Source organism: Microtus oregoni, unplaced genomic scaffold, assembly GCF_018167655.1.
Source record: "Microtus oregoni isolate MIOR12 unplaced genomic scaffold, Mior012 000002F_ref0000024, whole genome shotgun sequence".
NCBI classification, from domain to species: Eukaryota; Metazoa; Chordata; class Mammalia; order Rodentia; family Cricetidae; genus Microtus; species Microtus oregoni.
Window position 1 is genome coordinate 74,119,393 of NW_024543061.1, and position 14,750 is coordinate 74,134,142.

At 47.1% G+C, this 14,750-nt stretch overlaps 1 protein-coding gene across 1 annotated transcript; it reads left to right on the forward strand.

Moving 5' to 3' along the window:
- The first annotated feature begins 7,099 nt into the window (after positions 1 to 7,099).
- Positions 7,100 to 12,034, forward strand: Cdkn1b (cyclin dependent kinase inhibitor 1B). The gene is made up of 3 exons (XM_041642866.1): positions 7,100 to 8,092; positions 8,627 to 8,760; positions 10,741 to 12,034. The coding sequence occupies exons 1-2, from the start codon at positions 7,618 to 7,620 to the stop codon at positions 8,749 to 8,751; spliced, it is 600 nt and encodes a 199-aa protein (XP_041498800.1). The 5' UTR covers positions 7,100 to 7,617; the 3' UTR covers positions 8,752 to 8,760; positions 10,741 to 12,034.
- Positions 12,035 to 14,750: the final 2,716 nt, after the last annotated feature.

A 14,750-nucleotide genomic window follows, 5' to 3' on the forward strand; every position in this document is an offset into this window, starting at 1 on the left:
TGCTGTCAGACTCCACTTCCTAAGACAAAGATCTCATTGTCCAAGACAGTTTGGGCCCCTTAACGGTTACTTCCCTGTGCACAGCCAAGCTGGAGGCACCAGAAGGCAAGTGCAGCCATGCCTTTGAGGTTCAGTAGATCATGCCAGGCTGCTTCCAACCCTGCCTCGTGGCCTTTCTGCCTCCTACCTATGCTTGCTTCTGCCTCTCAGGTCCCTTTGGATTCTTTCTGTTGTGGGACTGACTGTCCATCTGTACAGTTAGCTCTAGCCTTAAGCACTGATCTCAGATGACCCTCATTTTTAACCTCTGGGGATGACCTTTGATAAATCCAAACCTCAGAACCCGAACACAGGCCCAGGCCCAGGCTTGCTCTCGTTCAGGGGACGAGTTTGGACAGCAGTCATGCCCTTCTTTTTACCAGAAGTCCCAGCAGTACCCACCACTAACACAGAAGACAAATTTTGCTTTTGCTTGCCTTCTATGGCCTGTGACTGTCTGATCTCATCCTCCTATTACCTTCCCTCCTGACATATGCTTATGATAATTTTATCAGGGTTTTCTTTCTTTCTTTTTTTTTTTTTGAGGTGGGGGTCTGATATAATCCAGACTGACCTCCAGCTCTCTATAATCAAGGCTGTTCTTGAACTGATCCTCCTGCCTCCACCTCCCAGGGGTTGTGACTATAGATGTACACCGCTACATGCTACTTTTACTTCTGAGAAGACAGAGTTTCAAGTAACCCAGGCTGACCTGGCCTCAAACCTTTAGGTAGTTAAGGCTGGCCTTGAACTCTCGATCCTCCTGCCTCTACCTCCCAATGGGGTTGCAGGCACGTTACACCAACAGAGCTGAAATCTTTTCTTTAAAATTTTTTGGTTGATTAATCAATGGGACCTCCTGAAACTAAAGAGCTTCTGTAAAGCAAAGGACACCGTCAACAAGACAAAACGACAGCCTACAGAATGGGAAAAGATCTTCACCAACCCTACATCAGACAGAGGTCTGATCTCCAAATTATACAAAGAACTCAAGAAATTGGTCATCAAAAGAATATATAATCCAATAAAAAAAATGAAGTACAGACCTAAACAGAGAACTCTCAATAGAGGAATCTAAAATGGCTGAAAGACTCTTAAGGAAATGCTCAACATCCTTAGTCATCAGAAAAATGCAAATCAAAGCAACTCTGAGATTCCATCTTATACCTGTAAGAATGGCCAAGATCAAAAACACTGATGAAAACTTATGCTGGAGAGATTATGGGGTAAAAGGAACACTCCTGCATTACTGGTGCGAGTACTAGCTGGTACAATCCCTTTGGATATCAGTGTGGCGATTTTTCAGAAAACTAGGAAACAACCTACCTCCAGGCCCAGCAATACCACTTTTGGGCATATATCCAAAGGATGCTCAATCGTACCACAAGGACATGTACTCAGTTATGTTCATAGCAGCTTTGTTTGTCATAGCCAGAACCTGTAAACAACAAATGCCCCTCGACAGAAGAATGGATAAGGAAAATGTGGTACATTTACACAATGGAGTACTACACAGCAGGAAAAAATAACAACATCTTGAAATTTGGAGGCAAATGGATGGAACTAGAAAACATCATTTTGAGTGAGGTAACCCAGACCCAGAGAGACAATTATCAAATGTACTCACTCATAAGTGGTTTTTTTTAAAAGATTTATTTATTTATTAAGCATACAATGTACTTCTGGCAAGGAAGGCACCAGGTCTCATTGCAAATGGTTGCTGGGAACTGAACTCGGGACCTCCTGAAGAGCAGCCAGTGCTCTTACCCTCTGAGCCATCGCTTCAGCCCCTCATAAGTGGTTTTTAAACATAAAGCAAAGAAAACCAGCCTACAAATCACAATCCCAGAGAACCTAGACAACAATGAGGACCCTAAGAGAGACATATAGAGATATAATCTACATGGGAAGTAGAAAAAGACAAGATCTCCTGAGTAAATTGGGAGCATGGGGACCTTGGGGGAGAATTGAAGGGGGAAGGGAGAAGAAGGGGAGCAGAGAAAAATGTAGAGCTCAATAAAAATAATTGGTTAATGACATTGATTTATTTGATATTTATTTATTTGTATGTATGTATGTGGCACACATGTGTTAGAGGTCAGAGGACAACTGGTAGGAACTGGTTGTCTCCTCCCACCATGTGCGTTTCAGAGACTGGAGTCAAGCCCTCTTAGCCAGTTGACCTGTCTTGCTGGCCCACGTTTTCTTTATCCTTCAAGACCCTAACACATGTCAGCTCTTCACCGTATCTTGTTCGTCTGTTTTGTTTCCTATCTCTAGTTCTCGGTGTATGTGGTGGTCTGCCTGTCAAGGGCGTAAGCTCCCCACAGGTGAAAACTATGATTTATTCATCTCTTTATGCCCCAGGCTGCTGAAGCAGATGCCCTGGGAATTTCTCACACATGGTGGGGGCCCATCATTCTGCTCCTCCAACCCTCTTGATGTCCTGGTGTCTTCCCTTATCCCTTGCTGTGAACAGCTGTGCTCTGAGGCCCACGTGGTCCGGTGTGAGTCAATATGCCCGCCCTCTGATGCTTTCCCCTTGCTTTGTCTTGTGCCTAGCACAGGTGTCCTGGAATGAATGCATCCTGCAAGGTCCCCCCAGAGCTTTTGTGCTTGCTCTTGTTACTGGGACACTCTCTCATCCCAGATACCTGCCATGCCTGTGTTCTCAAGTCCTTGAGCCTCTCTGGAGGGCCACTTTCCCTGATAACCCCTGGCCACATCTGTTCCTCGGTTCCCATTTCCTCATTGATGCTTTCCACAGCGCATCCATCACCTCTGCACAGACCCCGCATCCTACTCCATGCTTGTAACCCAGAGGTTACAGGAGGGAGGTTACAGAGGTAAGCAGGAAGACTGCAACAAGTTTAAGGCCACCTTGAATTACACAATGAAACACTTTCACAACAAACAAACACTAATAAAAAGCCCAACCAAAAAAACCCAAAGCAAACCCCCCCCCCCACACACACACATACACACACTCACAAAGAAACAAGCAAAAACAAAATGGCAATAACCCCAGTTAGGTAGGGTGGTGCGCCTCCTGAAACCACAGCATAGCACTCATGGGGTAGGAGTAGAGGCACGGGCAGAAGCCAGGCAGGAAAAGGAGGCCTGCCAAGGCAGCCTAAGTAAGCTACACGGTGAGTTCCCGGACCCGGGGGTGGGGGTAGGGAAAACGACGACGAAAGCAAGGGAACAAGAAAGAAAGAAAGAAAGAAAGAAAGAAAGAAAGAAAGCGCGATAACCGAAGGAGCTCAGTAAATATTTGTTAGGATGAACTAAAAGTGTCAGAAACGAGGCACAACTTTCCCAGCTCTAAGAATAAGGCTGGTGATGTTGGGTGAAGGCTGTCCTGTTGTGTGCGTTTGCGTTGCGAGGGCAGCGGGGCTCTTTTTCGTAGACACAGTTGAGGCTCATGACTGCCCTGTGAGGATCGCACTTGGGAACCAGGCTGCTGGGAGCTGCTGGCCCAGCCATCCTTTTGGGACGCGAACCTTCCTTCCACACAGGTGTTTTAAATCGTTTTGGTCTCAGCCTCTTTCGCTAAACTCATGAAAGTCACAAACCGAGGGTGGGGGTGGAGGGGTGTAAGTGACACTTCTCAGCGCTAAGAAAACACCCAGAATGGAAAAAGCTGACCAAGCTTCACGAGGGACTAGGGGGTCTTTGAGATGCAAGCCTAGTGAAGACCAATGTGCTGTGGGACTTTATTCTACCCGTGTGAAAGTTTTCTTCCCGGTTTACTTTTCAGCAGGTCCCTAACTTTCTGCAAGGGACTGGGGCTCTGCTCTCTGCCTCTTCCTTCATGACTCCATAGTATTTTTTTTTTCCACGCTTCGCCGCTACTACAGCAGGCTCTTGCCTTCTCAGTATTTGCCTTACGATCTTGGGTGCCTTGATTGTAAACAAAACACTTTAGATCCGTAGTGAGGTCGGCTAAGCTCAGCCTTCCGCTGGCAGCCAGACTTCTTAAGGTGGAGTGGCTCGGATTGGTTACGTGAGACTAACACATCAACAAAATGGTGCTCCTACAGAATGCTGAATGATTCCTGCCGCGCAGGGACAGAAGTACGAAGTTTCTGCTTTCATTAGAATATTACTGTGACGAACTAAAAAAAAAAATCTTCTGTAGTGAGTTGTTATTTCTCCGTTTTACATAAGAGCTATAGTTCACACACAGAGAGGGGCTCCTTGCTGTCTATTAACCATATTTTATTCTAGTGTAAGTTTGAGGCGTGGTCTCACAAACCTCAGGATGGCCTTGAACTCTGTATAGTTGAGCGTGACTTTGAATTCCTGGTCTTCTTGTCTTTACCTACACAGTGCTGGGATCTGTAGCATTTAAAATTTTTATGGTATTGGTGTCAAGGATGGACATATGTTGTGGACATAAGGCTCACCCCAATTTTGCTGAGCCTTCTTCCCCAGTTCAGTACATTAAGTAGGAATGTTAAGTGTTGGGGTGGGGGGTAGTTGGAGGACTAGTGGAATGGTTCAGTGGGTAAGACACCTGCCATTCAGGCCCTGAGTGTGATCTGCAGAAGCCACAGAAAGGTAGGTGTAATTAGGAAACAGACTCCACAAAGTTGTATTCTGGCCAGCATGCACATTTGCACAACATAAACAATAGTAATGAAAAATATTTAATTATTTTATTACATTGTGTGTGTGTGTGTGTGTGTGTTTGTGTGCACTCACACGTGTGCATATGTTAGAGGTCATAATACACCTTGTAGGGGCTGAACTCAAGCCTGTCAGGCATTTTGGCAAGTGCCTTTGCCTGCTGAGCCATCTCTTTGCCCAAATCTAAAATACAGAACAAAACAACACCCTGGGCACAGCAGAGTGGGCCTGTAGTCCCAGCTATGGGGCTTTTGTTTTTTGAGTTAGGGTCTTACGTATCACTATCTGACCACCAACTCAGCTATGTAGTCAAGGGTGACTTTAAATTCCTGGTCCTCTTGCCTGGCAGAGGCACCATGGCACCAGACACCACACTCTGCAATCCTAGCTACTTGGGAAGCTGAGGCAGAGTTCAGGAGTTCAAGGCCAGCCTGATCAACACAGTGCAAAGCCATCTCAAACACAACCCACAGAAGATGCAGCTTCCCATCTTGATCCCAACTGAAGTCTTTCATCTGTGTTAACTCAGAAGGCCTGGCTTTGAAGCGCACCCTGGACGCACCTGTGCACTACCCCTCTTTCTGGAATCTGTATCTCAGTTGAATCCGTAGATGGTGACGCCAAAGGCCAGTGACAGCTGCACTAAATAATACTGACATCAAGGAAACATCTGCAGGCAGCCCAGGCCTGGGAAGAGCCATTTTGGATCCTGGTAAGAGAGGAGGACCTGCAGACGGCATGCAGTTCATGCCAATCCAGACAAAACCCGGAACACTGGGACCACCAGGAAGGAAAGGAGAGAAAATGGACAAGCCTGAGAAGGAGGAGACCTGCATCTAGGCCTGGCTTGGCCACCAACTGAATGGAAGTCCCCAGACAGGAAACCTGAGTCTCAATTTCCTCAGTGGTAAAAGAGGCTAAAACCACAGGGTCGCTAAGGGCCTTCTGGACTGTTACATTCTGAATTTAGGAGAGGTAGGCACACACACACACACACACACACACGGCCTGGCAGTACAAACTGTGACTAAGAAGTCAACATTCAATCTCACCTACAGTATTGGCACATAAGAAAACTATGCTTCTACGTGATACTAAAACAAATTTAATTTTCAATAAAATGCATTGTGTTCAGCACAAACCGAGACTGTTTTGGGAATACCAGTGAGTGAAGCTTAAACTTAAGGTCTCACACTGTTTGAGACACGCCTGACTCTTCTGTTCTAACTTCCATCACTGTGCTCAACAGTGAGAGGGAGCAAAGAAACGCCCAAACAATATTACTAGAGTTAGTAACACCGTGACGGTGGTATTACAAATCACTTGCTCAAATCAAGAATCGGATCCTTATGGGAAGCATTTTCACCCTTTAACAGCCCGCAGCTCTCTAAAAGTATTTGCTTGCATTTATATATTGCTCGGAGTGGATTGGGAGCCACAGGCTGGTGGGAGAGAAAGGAAGGAGCTGTTGTCGTTGGCGTCTAGACTCAGGTGGAGGAAACGCTTCAGCCCGGGAAAGAATTGAAAAGTATAGAGGCGAGTTCCCACACGCAGCCTATGGCGATGGCCTCGCTGTGCTTGGGAAACAAGACAAATTAGATCCGAGTTGTAACCTGGCTTTTTAAAAATTTAGTGTCTGGGATAGCTACAAAACAGATGACGAGGCTTGAGAGAGCAACGGGGTTTTCGATCGAGATCCCTATGCAGGGAGTGCTTGGATTCAGAAACACCCTGATAACTTAGGAGTCTTCAGTCTTGACTTCTTCCTGAAGTCCCCCCCCCCCCCCCCCCGCTTGTCCTACCATAGCCGAGACTTCTGGGGTCAGACTACGAGGCCGATTCCTGCACCCCAGCTAAGGCACCCTGCCAAGGGGGGTGGGGGTGTCCCAGGCGCTGAGCCAAGGTTTCTCCAGTCTCCCGCACACCCTCCCGCATTCCCACCTCGGCTAATGCAGGCGGGCTGAACTAGTCACTGAGGTCCCCAATAAGCCCCAGCGACCTTGCAGCCCACTGGCCCTGGCCCTGGGTTTCGTGGGCGAAGACCTGGAGGTCGCAGTCGGGAGCGGTGGCGCGCCTGCCAGCGCAGCTTTGCAACTCCCGGACCTAGAGCCCCAGGTCCCCGCCTGGCCGCCGCGCAGGCCCCTCCCCAGCTCTCCAGCCGTTTGGCTAGTTTGTTTGTCTTATTTTTAATTTCTCCGGGGCCAGCCAGAGCAGGTTTGTTGGCAGTCGTACACCTCCGAGCAGTCACGCGACCAGCCAATGTCCTGGCGGCGCTTCGGGGAGGCGGCGCGCTCGGGAACGCGGAGAAGCAGCGGCGCCGCGCCCGGGGCCACCTTAAGAGCGCGCTCGCCAGCCTGGGCGGAGCGGCAACCGGCGCCGCGACCAATGGAGCTCCTCCTCTGTTTAAATAGACTCGCAGTGTCAATCATCTTCTTCTTCGTCAGCTCCCTTCCACCGCCATATTGGGCAACTAAAAAAAAGGGAGGGGGGGCTCGTGCTTTCAGGGTGTTTTTCTCCCCCTCATCCCTTGTCCCCACTCACTCGCGGCTCTGGGACTCGCGCGGCGGCAAGGTTTGGAGAGGGGCTGCATTCGCGCGACCCAAGGGCTCGCCCCAGCCTTCACTCGGACTGTTCGCCACCTCCTCTTGCCTCCTCCCCCTCCCTTCCCCGCCCTCCAGTACACTTGATCACTGAGCCTCGAGCTGCGCGGCCGGGGCGTCCCTGCGCTCTCTCCCCCAGACCTGCGCGCTCCTGAGGTTCGAGCGGTCGCTCGCCTGGCTCTGCTCCACTTAACTCTCCGGGTGCAATCGCAGAACTTCGAAGAGGGGTTCGCGCTGCGGCCGGGGCGTTTCGCTTTTGTTCGGTTTTGTTGTTTATTTCATTTTATTATTTTTTTCTTGGAGTGCGCGAGCCGAGGCGGTGGTCCACACCCGCCCGGGAAGGAAGATGTCAAACGTACGAGTATCTAACGGGAGCCCGAGCCTGGAGAGGATGGACGCCAGACAAGCGGAGCACCCCAAGCCCTCCGCCTGCAGAAACCTCTTCGGCCCGGTCAATCACGAAGAGCTAACCCGGGACTTGGAGAAGCACTGCCGAGACATGGAAGAAGCAAGTCAGCGCAAGTGGAATTTCGACTTTAAGAATCACAAGCCCCTGGAAGGCAGATACGAGTGGCAAGAGGTGGAGAAGAGCAGTTTGCCCGAGTTCTACTACAGACCCCCGCGCCCCCCCAAGGGCGCCTGCAAGGTGCCGGCGCAGGAGAGCCAGGATGTCAGCGGGAGCCGCCAGCCTGTGCCTTTAATTGCGTCTCAGGCAAACTCTGAGAATCGGCATTTGGTGGACCAAATCCCTGACCCGTCAGACAGTCCAGCGGGGTTAGCGGAGCAGTGCCCAGGGATGAGGAAGCGACCTGCCGCAGACGGTAATGACCCTTTGAAAAACGTAAAATGTCTGTGTGTCTCTGTAGCGCCTCTTTGCTAGATCCTATTCAGTTGGCTTTTCCAGCCTGTTCTGCTTTAGCGCTGCGAGATCGAGCCTGTGCGACGCTTAGGTTTGAACTGCCCCTTTGCCGACTGCTTGGCCTGTTTATGGTTTTGAAGTCAGACGCCCCGGAGATAGTAAGATCTGATAACTTCCCCAGCCTAACACATCGCAGTTCCTCCCCGCTAGCCAGCTGTAGGTGTGTGTGACAAAAGTTGGAATGTTTACCAACTGCCTCCTTGGCTAGGGCGGGAGAGAAAGATGTGGGGTGTAGAATACTCCTTCTGTTAGTAGAAACAACCTCATTTTGTGTCCTTAGAGGCTACCGGGGATGACGGGTCCAGGGGTCGTGGGTGGAGGTGGTGGGTTTTTCATCACTTGACTCTTGGGCCAACTTCTGTCAGCCATTGTTCTCGCTAATAAAGATGGTTTGTGTGTGTTCTTTTAAAAAAATTTCCCCTTGCCCCCCTCTTAGATTCTTCTTCGCAAAACAAAAGGGCCAACAGAACAGAAGAAAATGTTTCAGACGGTTCCCTGAACGCTGCTGGCACTGTGGAGCAGACGCCCAAGAAGCCCGGCCTCCGAAGACACCAGACGTAAACAGCTCCGGTGGGTCAATGAGGAAGAGCACAAAACTGCCACCCCAGCTGGGCTGCGCTCCCTGGGGGGCCAGCAGACCCCAGGTCTGCCTGCAGATTAGTTGCCTGCCAGAAGGAATTATTTTCCTAGGCCAAAAAATTAACAGTGGGGAAGGCTGGAATCATTTGGTCGGGGACCATAATGCTAGTTAAAGATGTTTTCCCTAGACAAGTACTTGTCACCAACGCCCCAAAGAAAGGAAGGTCATATTCTTATGATTCTGACCAAATCTTAGGCCGGGAGTGACAATCTTCTTCCCCATCGAAGCAAGGACTGAGGCACTCCCGGTCTCACTTCATGAAAACCCATTTCCCAGAGGTTCATTTTGAGCTAATAGAACCGCTTTTGACTAATAGAAAAATGACGAATATACAATTACGTTTCAATTTTTTTAAGAGGAAAAATTGGGTTACTCCTAGTTCACATTGGTTAGGAGTGTGAATAGGGCTGCCATGCCCTGCACTCTGACCGTTTTTATAAGCTGTCACTTTCCTTGTATGCTGGTAGGTTTTGGAGAGAGAGAAGGGAACTTCGTATTTAAAAGACAAAGGGTAGGCTGGGAAGTTTAGAAGTACTGTAGCTCCCACAGAATTTCTGATTTTAACCCTGGGCTTACAATGCAGAAGTTAAATGGAAGCAGTCGTCCAGCAGGTCAGCTGTGTATGCTCACTGAGCTGAACCGGGATGGTTTGGGTGTCTGTGGGGAAATGGATGGTAGATGTTAGGACCAGTTGGGCCAGCACAAGTGTGGATTTTTCCATGTATCAAAATCTCATCACCCTGATTACCTAATTAGAGTAACCCAGCCCCACATTTACATAAATTGACTATTCATAATGATCTGACTACATACATTAATAGTTTAGCAGCCCCTTAGAAACAAACACTGTGGCCTCTTATTTCCAAAGCCCACTCATAACCCAGCATATAAAGAGATCTTAACAGTTTATTGTTAACTTTTCGGGTCCTCATTAATAGAAATTTAAAAATAAAATGAAGGATATAAAGTTGGGTTGTTGGGTTGTAAATCATAATGTCATAGTATACCTTCTACAGACCTAGCATTTCTCAGAGCTCATAGAAAATGGAACACTAGAACCACTTTCCATATTATACCCTCCCTAAAGTGGAAAAATTGCATGGAAGTTCTTGCTAAATGACTATCACACCTGTAGCTTTACTTGGCTTGTGTGTGGCCTAGCTCTTCAGATAAGCCTCTGATATTTTTACCTGGCCCATTCGAATCAGGAGGCATTTGTTAGTCAGATTACCAGTTTAGAGTCCACTAAGCAGCCATAAGGTTCTAGCCAAAAGCATTCATGCAAATATTCTGCATATAAATAACTTGCAATTTTAAAAAGCATTCATAGATGACCCCCCCCCCCCCCCCCCCCCCCCGCCGAAGCCTTTTGAAATTGCATTTCCAGGTATTTTTCAAGTTTGGGAAATTATACTGCTCTGAAGTATTATGGTTCCTGAATTTCTTTTCTTTCTCACTCTCTCTGACCCAGATTCTTTAGAGTGAGTTAGTTTCTCAACCTCTGTACTGTTGACATTTTGGGCCGAATTATTCTTTCTTGTGGGAGGCTGTCCTGTACATTTTAAAATGCTGGGCATTATCTCTGACCTCTCCCACCAGATGCCAGTAGCAATCCTCTTCTCGGAGCTGTGACAAGCAGAATGTCCCCACAGCATTTCTAAATGTCCCCTGGGGCATGGGAGGGCTGCACAAAACTGACCACTTGTTAAGAACCCTGACTCTCAACACCACACCAAGTGAAACAAAAATCCAGTGAAGATAGCATTAGAGATGACTGTAGTCATCAGGCCTGTAGTGTTTATCCCCCATCCCTGAAGCTTTTGTCAACTAAGATAGTAACAAAATAATTCCTGTACTTTGGCAATGTTACTCTAGTGTCTTCTTCCTAATCCTTTTGTTTCTTTTTGCAGAATTAAGAATATTTCCTTGTTTATTAGATACATCACTGCTTTATGAAGCAAGGAAGACATACATGAAAAAATTTAAATACATATCGCTGACTCCATGGAATGGACATCCTGTATAAGCACTGAGAAAGCAACAACATAATAACACTAAAAAATTTAGGCACTCTTAAACCATCTGCCTCTAAAAGCATTGGATGTAGCATTGCGCAATTAGGTTTTTCCTTATTTGCTTCATTGTACTACCTGTGTATATAGTTTTTATCTTTTACTATGTAGCACATAAACATTAGGGATGGGAGGGTAGGGTGGGGCTGAGGAATCAGCGTGGGGGGTGTGAAGAACTTGCTTCAATTTGTAGCAAGGAGAAAAATATTTGACTTGCATGAAGAGAAGCAACTTGGGTTGGGGGGAAGGGTTTAAATTGCTTTCTTTAAAGATGTAGTGTCCTTTTCAGTAAGAATTGATCTTTTATTTTAAAATCAAAATTTGAATAATTGCTACATACAATTATTTATTTTTACATGAAGCTTATTCTTATTTGGGAGTTCTGAAGATTGTTATGTAGCAACAAATAGCTTAAAAAATATCTTTTTTTTTCTCCCTCTCCCTTAAAACTGGAATTTACCGGTTAATTGTTTGGTAGTAATCACTCCAGGTAACACTGGGCAAAAATCTGGGGTGCATGACAGGGAATTCCGGATTCTTAGAATTGACCATTTCCCATCAGATTTGCTGAAAAAAAAAAAATGTCTTAGTTCTCTTTTCACTTGAGCTGTGTAGACAGAATAATCCTAAATCCCTGGATATTTTTAGAGGTCTGTAACTTTACGCAAATAATGAAATAATTTTTAATTCAGAGTATCTCACCCTGCTTGTTAATTTGCCCCAAGGAAAGTGCTGCTTTTAAAGGAAAAAAGAAATGTGCTTTGGGAAGAAGCACACTTGTGGACTAAGTGAAAGGGATGCTACATCTTTAAACAGTGTTTCATCATGGCCTTGGTAGGAGAAAACCTTTGAAGTGTGCCTGTGTATATAACTCTGTAAAGACACTGAAAATTATACTAACTTATTTATGTTAAAAAGAGATTTTTTTTTTTTAATCTAGACCATATACAAGCCAAAGTGGCGTGCTCTGTGCATTTGTAAATGCTGTATTGGGTAGATTAGACCCCCTTTTGTTAAATAATATGGCTATGCTTAAAAGGTTGCATACTGAGCCAAGTATAATTTTTGTAATGTGTGAAAAAGATGCCAATTATTGTTACACATCAAGCAATCAATAAAGATAACTCCCGTAGCTGTTGACTGAGTGCAACTGCCATGTGCTTTACTGAGCTCGAGGTATTCAGCCTGGCATGCCCCTGAGAATTACACAAACACAATGTGAAGTGACAAACATCTAGAAAATTTAGGCCTACATTGCAGTCAGATGATTTTTTTTTTTGTGGTGTGTGGGTGTGTGTGTGTGTGTGGGGGGGGGATCTGAATGTATCAAGTAGTGGCCATTTTTGTCTTATTCCTATCCAGATAGACAAAGCTTAAGTGGAAAGAGGAAAAGCCACGTTCTCATGTAAGACTGTCAGCAGTCCCCATTTAGTTAAAATATTTATGTTTTCTAGGATATGAGTGTGAGAAGCAAAAGGGGGGGTCCCTTACGTAAGTGCAGTCTGATCATCCATCTGCAGGGCTGAAAATGAAAGTGACAGAACGACTTCCCTAGATCCTCTATTTACACTTGGGAAGTGTGAGTGATGGAAATCAATGGCCAGACTCCTCAGTCTTGCCCACAATATCCAAACATGCAAGTCCTTAAGAAACTGATGTTTATCCTGCACCAGTTGGCTAAATGAAATTGGTCACACACAAATTCCTCAATTTCTGAGTACTCATATTCAGTTAACACATCCCCAAAAAATAAAGTGCTGAACCTGAGAGTCCTGTGGCCTCCTATCTGCTCAGCAGAGGTGCTTCTTAAAAATAGAAAGCCTGGGCATTTTGAAGCCTGGTTTATCAAAAATAATTCCCCAAACATTACACTCCCATTTTTAAAATGTGGCTAAAGTGTAAAAAGTAAATTATAAGAGAATTTATGGGTAAATTGTGAAGAATCTAAGTTCGGGTTAAACTACAGTGAAATACTACCATTTTCATTACCACACCCAAACGCGATTATAAACAAGGTAGTTCTAATATTTCTGATTCGAAGATTTCTTCCTTTTTTTTTTAAAAAAATTAAGGCAAGAGTTGGTTTTTCTTCCTGTGCCAGATGGGAAAATAGGTCTTTTGGTTGCTGGGCCACGTCCTTCAAGTAGGTATTATTTTAATTAAAGACTAAAGGTGTTTTTTGTGGTTCTGTTTAAAACATATAAAGGATGACTTGCAGGAAGACCAGGAGTCAGAAAATCAATTCAAAATGGGAAAACACACTTCTCTATTGCTGCACGGACCTCATTTTCCTTCCAAAAAAAAAAAAAAGCTTTATTTTCTTTTTTTTTCTTTTTTCTTTTTAATGTGTATTTTGAGGGATTGCATTTTAGGAATGCTGGACCGGGAAGAGGTGGATGCTCCCTGCGCCAGGCAAGTCCACAGGAACGCACCCCCACACACCCCCGCCCAAGTCACTGTGTCCTCCATCCTCCGAAAGTCTGTCAAGCATCTACATATAACCTGATGGTTCAAATAGTCCTTCTTCCAGGACCTGAACTCCTGTGCCCTCTGCAAAAGTCCCTTTGCGGGTTTGCGGCCGCCGGGGCCAGCCACCGGCTACCGCACCACTCCGGCCACGGCGCGGTAGTCTCCCGAACTGTCCCGCAGCCCCGATCCCGCCCAGTCACTGTGGCAACTCCGTTGTTGAGCTGGCTGGCGCCTCTGGACCCAAAGTCTCTAATGTAGTCGGCTTCTTGCAAGCCCCGCACTGCCGGGGTCGCTGCGCGCAGTTCCCGCGCCCCGGGCGCCCGCAGGCCGCAAAAAGCGGCCGCGCCTCTGTCCGCGCAAGCGGGCAGGGCTACTTTTCAGAAACCTTTCTCCCTCACCATCGCTCCTCCGGACGAAGAAACTCGCTGTGGAAGGCTTGCAATCCTCCCCAGAGGGACACTCCGCTGCCCCCATAGCTCTGGGGGTCTTGCCCGAAAGGACTAATTTCCCGGAGTTCGTGGACCCTCCAGGGCAGCAGCCCGCTCCCACCCCTACCGCAGGGCTCCAATGATCCGCAGCCCCGCGCATTTCGAAAGCCTTCCCGGCTCGCCGGCGGCTAAGGGACGGTCACCGAAGCACGCGGAACTGTGGAGAGTCACTGCCACTTTCGGGGATCGCCCCTGCGTTGCAAAGTGTCCCCCATCATTGCATCCTTAGCTGCCCAAAGGAGCAGACCCGGGCAGGGAAGAACTGGGGGAAGTGTGGACTTGGGGGAGGAAGGCGTGAAGAGTTAGATGGGGGAGCCGTGGACATTCATAAGTGAAAAAGAGCAGGTAGTCGGCCTTTCAGGCCACTGTGTGCCCACCGCCCTGGCCACCCCAAACGACCTTTCCTAGACGCCAGGGAACGCTGCCTTCGCCATTGCACCATCATCGCCAAAAGACACGATTGCTTTTCTAGCGCTTTGGGCTAAAAGGTGTTTTGTTTAGAAGTTCATTTATGATCCCTAATCTGTTTTTCAAAGTACGGATTTTTTTTTTTTATTTGCCATCTTTCACCTGAGCCACACCCTACGCCTGCCACCCCCTCCTTCCTGGCTAAAAAAATAAGGCAAAAAAATCTTGCAAACGACGCTGACGGGGAAAGGGGCCCTGGAGTCTGCTTAGAAACCTATGGGGTCGCCTCCCTGATTTCACTCGCGTGGGGTTGGAAAAGGGTGGGGTCAGCCACAGCCGGATCTCGGAGAACCGAAAGTGCAGTTATTTCCACGTAAACTCAACTCTCGAGTCCCTCAGGCCTCCATCCAAATCCCAGACTTGTCATGCGTGGGGACTCAAAGCAGAGGCAGGAACTAGAACATAGAAAAACTTGACAATTAA